The 7,412-nt window shown below is 47.8% G+C and overlaps 1 protein-coding gene across 1 annotated transcript in view; it reads right to left on the bottom strand.

The window, feature by feature from the left end:
* Nucleotides 1-7,412, bottom strand: part of ALX4 (ALX homeobox 4) — an 84,342-nt gene that overhangs the window by 23,677 nt on the left and 53,253 nt on the right. The window contains exon 2 of the mRNA XM_073578570.1: nt 2,370-2,656. Coding sequence (XP_073434671.1) covers nt 2,370-2,656 — 287 coding nt within the window. The remainder of the gene's footprint in view (nt 1-2,369; nt 2,657-7,412) is intronic.

A 7,412-nucleotide genomic window follows, 5' to 3' on the forward strand; every position in this document is an offset into this window, starting at 1 on the left:
AAGCTGGCAGCTGAGGGTTGCAGCCTCCAGCTGTCCGTTTTACCTGGCTGGTTATAGAGAATACAGGGGAACCCACGCTGGATGTTTTATTTATTTATAGCGCAGGCTTCGGGTGATGAATACTCCTATTATCCGCTCTTGCTGTCACTGTTATTAGCGGCAGCAGGTGTAGGCTGATGGGAGTAATAGTCCCAAAAGCCCCCACCTACTGTCTGACTTGAGTACAACTCTCATCATTCTCCCCTGCTCACACCGATCACCCGCAGAGCAGAGGAGAATGATGAATGAGCCGTGTTCAGCACCCGGCGCCGGGGAACAGCGCTTACTGTACCGCTGCTTCTCAGATGCTGGTACGTGTCACACGGATGACATCCATGCGTGTTCTCCAAGTGCACGTGTGCGGGACGTTTTGCGGCCCATACTGACAGTACAAAACAGACATATTGTGTTTTGCATATGGACACACGGTCCGTGGAAACACACTGACATGTGTACGTGTCTCCAGTACGTGTGAAAACTGTCACCACACGTACCGAAGGCCTAATAAACAGTTGTAATCTGATTCCTCAGTGATCGAGCAGGACAAGTTTTAGCTGTTTTTTTTTTCCCCAGAGTGAATGAAATTTCAGGAGGCATGGGAAGGGAAGAAGTCACTCATAAATGGAGAAAGAATCATGTTTTACCACTAACACACAGTACCAGATAAAAGTTTGAATACCCTTGTTCATGCAGCACTTTTCCATGTTCTTGTTGGAATGTGCACATTGTCGATTCAGACCAAAGCAAGCAAAATCAAGAGGTTGCACATATGGAAACAAGGAAAAAACTGTGCGAAACTCCAGAGTATGTGTTACAACTCACAGTGCCACCTTTTACATGGATGACTTCTTTACTTCCCTTGTCATGCTCTCTCCAGTAGCTTCATCAGGTCGTCACCTGGAATGGCTTCCAATAGTCACAAAGGGGTTCTCAGGCAGACTGAGCACTTGTTGGCTGCTTTGCCTTCATTCTGCAGAGCAATTCAACCCAAACAGTCACCATTGGGTTGGGGGTTGAGTGATTGCGGAAGCCATGTAACTGAAGCAGCCTTCATCCCTCTCCTTCTTGGTCACATCGCCGAGATTTATAGGAGGTGTTATCTCAGGTGCTGTCAATATGTGGTTTGTACTGGTGAGGACTCATGAACTTATCCTCTGCAGCACACGTCATTCTTGGTCTCCTTTTCCTCATGACAGCCAGTTTCATTATAGTGATTAATAGTTTTCATGACTACACTTGAGGATACCTTGAAGGTTCTAGCAATCTTCCAGATCAACTAAACTTCAAGTCTTAAAGGATCACTCCAATGTGTTTTTTTTTTTTCGATCCCTTTGTTAGTGACCACGTATGTAAGCGTAATGCATGGAGTTACGTACTCAACAGTCGGCATCTTCACCTGTTTCCAGCCCTCTTCTCACTCTGGCACCACGTCATGACTTTTCCAACTCAATGTGTTCCAGAAGTCACTTTTCGAAATACAGTTCTATGGGATTTAGAATGAGGCTATGGAACTTAAGAAGCGACTTCAGCTTCCCCCAGTAGCCGTTGTGAGATTCGGCAGTTCACAACCAGGTGCAAGTGCGAGGCTGAAAACGGGTAAAGACGGCTACCGGGGAGTGTGTAGCTACACACATAACATTGACATATTCGGGATTCCTGATAAAGGGATAAAAAAGCAAATTGCTGAAGTGGAACTTTACACTAATGATAGATGGTTGTTTCGCATTACTTGGCTGATGGGTCTTGACATATTTCGGCTTAGAACAGTTATAGAGTAGGGCTGAGCGCAGCACCAACGCCGGCTCTGGAAAGCATGGCTGATAGGCGCAAACACTCTCCGATTCCACCCGTGAACTCTGGACGAGCGACCGGTTCATTAGAGGCCATTATATGTGACGAACTGATGAAGCTGATGGAGAGAGAATGACGACGGGGTGGAAGCCGACATCGGAGTAAGGCCTCTATCAGACGCCCGTGATCATCGGTCCGATCTCCGAGAGCAATGCACAGACCGGCCGCATGACTCCTGACCAGAGCGTGACCGAGACGCGCGGCCAGTCCGTCCACTACAATCCCAGATCAAGCCGATGATCACGGGTGTCTGGAAGATCCCTAAAAGAGAGACACTGAGGAGTGTAAGGCGTAACATTTACTCTGGTTTGTGTCACACGGGTTTCTTTCCTTCCTTCGTGGTTTCGCTGCCTTCAGTCTGAATCTATAACGTGCACATTCCAATAACAAGGTTGACCTTAATGGAACAGGCAGTGGTCTTAGGCCGTGGGCACACACCGGCACAGGCTTCGTCCTGCCCAGATGCACAATCACTGTACCTGCACTCGGGCCTCCGTTAGGTCCGTCCTCATGGCCAGCTGCTCCCGGGCGTAAACATCTGGATAGTGCGTCTTCTGAAAGACTTTCTCCAGCTCCTCCAGCTGGTAACTCGTAAACGTGGTCCTGTTCCTCCTCTTTTTTCCTTTGTTGCTCTCAGACTCGGCTTTATCCATAGGCAAGTCACCGCTGCCTCGGTCCTGGGAGCCCTTCCCTGACCCTTCCTTATTCAGGTAGCCACTGTCCATTCCTGGGGGTTCACTGTTTGGCGTTAGAGAAGTCTCTTTACCTGTAAAATGAGAATAAAATAATTTCAATAGTTGATTATAAAAAGGTCAAATATTGAGATAAACTACAGTGAGAATTCAGTGGGAAACAGTCAGCAAGTTTGTCATCTGCAACATCCCGAACAGTTTATCTAATTGTCTATAATGCAGGATGGGCAAATAACTTTACAATTACAGTGCAAAACCTGGAGACAAGATGATGCTTCTGTTAATGAGTAGCACGGTGGCTCAGTGGTTAACACTACCATAGGCAGCACGGTGGCTCAGTGGTTAGCACTGTACAACAGGCAGCATGGTGGCTCAGTGGTTAGCACTGTACAGTGGGCAGCACGGTGGCTCAGTGGGCAGCACGGTGGCTCAGTGGTTAGCACTGTTCAGTGGGCAGCACTGTTGCTCTGCAGTGCTGCGGTCCTTGGTTCAAATTCCACCAAAGACAACATCTGCAAGGAGTTTGTATGTTCTCCCCGTGTTTGCGTGGGTTTCCTCCGGGTTCTCCAGTTTCCTCCCACATTCCAAAGACCTACTGATAGGGAATGTAGATTGGGAGCCCCGATGGGGACAGCAATGGTAATGTCTGTACAGTGCTACGGAATATGATGGCGCTCTGCAAGCATAATAATAATAAATTAATTAATTAATAGAAATAGCAAGAAAAAAATCTACACAGAAACTGAATGTGAAGCTGATGAGAGATTTCAGCTCTGAAGTTAGCAGAGTTCTAAACGCAGTTCTTTAGCCTAAATGTATCATTTTAACGATTCACAATCCCGGTCACAGGTTTTTAGGTTCCTTTAAGAAACAGATAATAGACTGGTGACTAAGACTACTAACGTCAGTCCGTAGAGGTGGCGGTAGATCAGGTTGTGGGTTTCCCAATGAGGAGTCCCTATGAGTGTAATGAAGGGCTACATGGTACCTGCTGGAATTAATGTGACGCCGACATCATCGCCGGGGCTCCGGTGTTACATCCATTAATAGAGGCACCTTCTAGATTCGGCTTCCCATCAGGTTAACCCTGTCCTTTCCTTCATTGCAAATTATGAGTTCTGGGATGATGGCGTCTTTCTTTCTACATTGGCACCGTGCGGTGTGTGGTAGTGAGGACTGTAATCCGGGCTTCATGGTTTTGTGGCGACAGCGGCCGGCTCTGCTGTGCGGTTAATTATATTCTACTGCACATATTCCCAGACACTAAAACTGCAGCCGAGGAATCACAAAGCCAATATAAATAATAATACCATACAGAGCACCCAGCGTGACCCGAACATAAGGTCTATGCTATACATAGAGCACTGCAACTCCCAGCATGCCCACAGCACTATTCTATTATATGCTATACACAGAACACTACAACTCCCAGCATGCCCACAGCACTATTCTATTCTCTATATATGGAACACTACAGCCCCCAACATTACCGAACCACTGGACATAAACATAATATAATTCTTTTAAGCTCTATACATAGACTACAACTCCCAATGTGACCAAGGGATATAATCCATATATATATATATATGTAGCATTACAACTCCCACCATCCCCCGGCCACTGGACGTGACCATAACACAATGCTGCCTCACTTTACGCACGTTCTATCCGCTCCTGGGAAAGCTAGGTAGGTTATGTCGTCCGTTTACACTTTTCAGCCTTCCCACCTATAATTCAGTTTTAAGCTACTTTTTTGTTTCCTAAATGTAAAAGGGGTAAATGCTTCTTAAAGGGGAAGTGCATGAAATAATGTTTTGGCTTTTCTGCAGGTTATAATTCTTGTTCTTAGATCTGATTGCACAACTTCTTTTATTTGATTCTTCAGAGGCCTAGAATCTGTGATCAGGGAAATTCCTCCGCCAGGATCCTTGGAGCAATGTCTGCTCCTGTCCTGTCACTGAATCACTATCCTTTCTGTTGGATGAGCCGGAGGCCAAAGTTCAGAGGATTGAAAATGCTCCCCCAGCTCTGGGATTTAGAAGGGAGATTTTACCACTCAACTTTATGTGACCCCTGAAAGTCATTTCATCTTCCTCCAGCAAGAGCCGCACATTAGATCGTCAGCTCCTATGGTGGTACTGATTCATTACCGCCACATGGACCACAATGCAGTGAGATGTATGGCTGTGCAGAGCCTGCGAGGATTTCTGTAATCCCCTTAGTGCTGGGGGATCGGCCGTCACTCATCTTTCTGACTTTATGATGTCATTTGCTGAAGGTGAGGTCTGAGCGCAGATTCAGGCTCCATAGAAAGGGGTCAGATATGGAGCGTGCGGAAGGTGCAGTCGCTCCTTGTTATACCCCCCCCCCCCCCCCCCCCGGCACAATGCCCAAGACAGTGGCAGAATGCTCCAGGCTCAGAGAGGGGATACAGGGGCATTAATAATAGCCCCTTCAGAGAGGACAGGAACTATAGCACCACCTATTGGAAGGAGCAGTGGTGGACATAAAATTGGTGCAACCGCACAGGGGCCCAAGAGCAAAGGAGATGGAATTGTGCATTATAATGAGTTATTAGGCTGCATAGGGCCCGTATACTGTTAGTGCACAGGGGCATCTTCCGTCTGTGTCCTCCAGTGGGAAGGAGCGATCCTCGAAGTCAATAATGACCCATTAAAAGTGCCTTACCACGTGACCTAGCATAAAACGGCCAAACCAGATCCTTTGTTTGCAAATATGTGATTCAGGGTTTTTACCCCTCATCAGTGCAAAGCATTTTTCATGCGTTTTTTTTTTGTCTGTGCAGATTAGTCACAAAACCAGAAGGGTTTCCTGATGCCAGCAAAGCGGATGAGAACCCTGAAGTCTCATGCACACACTGCTTTTTTCCTTGCAGATTTAGGTTATGTTCACACGTTGCATTTTCGCAGCATTTTTTATGGAAATTTTAAGCTGCATTTTACAGTACCAGCAAAGTCTATGAGATTTCAGAAGTCACATGCACACACATCGCTTTTTTTTCCCCCCCCCAGATTTGAAAAACTGCAGCGTGTCGTCATTTATTTTAGGGGTTTTTCTGCAAAAACCTAAAGAAGTTGCATCATGATTTTTTGGGGGTCACTAAACTTGATCAGCATGCACAAGACAGAAAAAAATGTAAGAATAAAAACAAATAAGCATAACAATTAAGTCTGCGTCATGTCAATTCTCTCAGCGCTTTTTCTGCAGATTTCACCAATGCTAATGAGCGAGGAAAAATCTGCACCAACTATGCATGTGAAAAAGAAATAACTGCATTAATAATGCACTTTTTTACGCAGCGTTTTTGCTGCCAAGAGATGCAGAAATTATACCGAAATTTCTGCACCCACCTTAGGAGCTTTTCTGCCAGTCCTGAGATCTAAATGTGCAACCGTTCTCTTTATGTGTCTATTTATGTTTTAGTTTATAAATATTTTTCTCATCTATATAAATATTATTTGCTTTTAGCTCTTATTTAGTTCCTGTTCACTGATTGCTACTTCTAGTCACTACATTGTATATTTGCATCAATGTATCTGGTATAAAAGAAAAACTAACAAAAAACTAACAAGTCAACTCTGCCTAGAGGCTTGAATAAGAATCTCCTACAGGTTTGTGCATACAGCTCCTATGCAGAGCTATGTGTCTGGTCCTGCAGTCATACGTCACATTACTGACTCTTCCTTCTCTTCTACTGTCTGTAGGTTAGCAGAGGATGATATAGGAGCAGGCTCAGGAGGTGAGCCGGCTTCATATTGGGCAGGTGCCGGCTGTGTCACACAGGTTGCACCTGCTGCTAACAGAGACTGGAGCCAGTTTAGATCACCGCTGTTTAACCATTTAAATGGCGCAGCTGCATAGTGTGTTGTTGGAGTTGGACTAGAAATAAAGTCGAAATTAATAAAAATTATATACCGTATTTTTCGCTTTATAAGACGCTCCGGATTATAGGATGCACCCCAAATTTTGAGGAGAAAAATAGGAAAAAAATTTTTTTTTTTTAATAAAATGGTGGTGCTTCTTATAATCCAGGCGTCTTATTGCTACTGGGGGTGGAGGGAAGTGGGGTCCCAGGGTTGCTGCTGCTGCTGCTATGTTGAGGGGGTGTTTTGATGTGTGGGTGTCCGATGCGGTCGCTGTGGTATGTCGCCAGTGTTGCCGGGTGTTGTTGTCACTGCGCTCTGCACCTGGTGCTGCTGCCGTGCCCTGTACCTGGTGCTGCCGCCCGCTCTGTCCCCCGATGCTGCCGCCGCGCTCTGTACCTGGTGCTGCCGCGCACTCTGTCCCCCGATGCTGCCGCCGCGCTCTGTACCTGGTGCTGCCGCCCGCTCTGTCCCCCGATGCTGCCGCCGCGCTCTGTACCTGGTGCTGCCGCCCGCTCTGTCCCCCGATGCTGCCGCCGCACTCTGTACCTGGTGCTGCCGCCACGCTCTGTACCTGGTGCTGCCGCCGCGCTCTGTACCTGGTGCTGCCGCCCGCTCTGTCCCCCGATGCTTCCGCCGCACTCTGCACCTGGTGCTGCTGCCGTGCCCTGTACCTGGTGCTGCCGCCTGCTCTGTCCCCCGATGCTGCCGCCGCGCTCTGTACCTGGTGCTGCCGCGCACTCTGTCCCCCGATGCTGCCGCCCGCTCTGTCCCCCGATGCTGCCACCGCGCTCTGTACCTGGTGCTGCTGCCCGCTCTGTCCCCTGATGCCGCCCGCTCTGTCCCCCGATGCTGCCGCTGCGCTCTGTACCTGGTGCTGCCGCCCGCTCTATCCCCTGATGCTTGCGCAGGACACGGCGGTGGCAGCACTGGGGGACAGAGC

Source organism: Dendrobates tinctorius, unplaced genomic scaffold, assembly GCF_039654945.1.
Source record: "Dendrobates tinctorius isolate UK_male_01 unplaced genomic scaffold, ASM3965494v1 ptg000059l, whole genome shotgun sequence".
Classification (NCBI taxonomy): domain Eukaryota; kingdom Metazoa; phylum Chordata; class Amphibia; order Anura; family Dendrobatidae; genus Dendrobates; species Dendrobates tinctorius.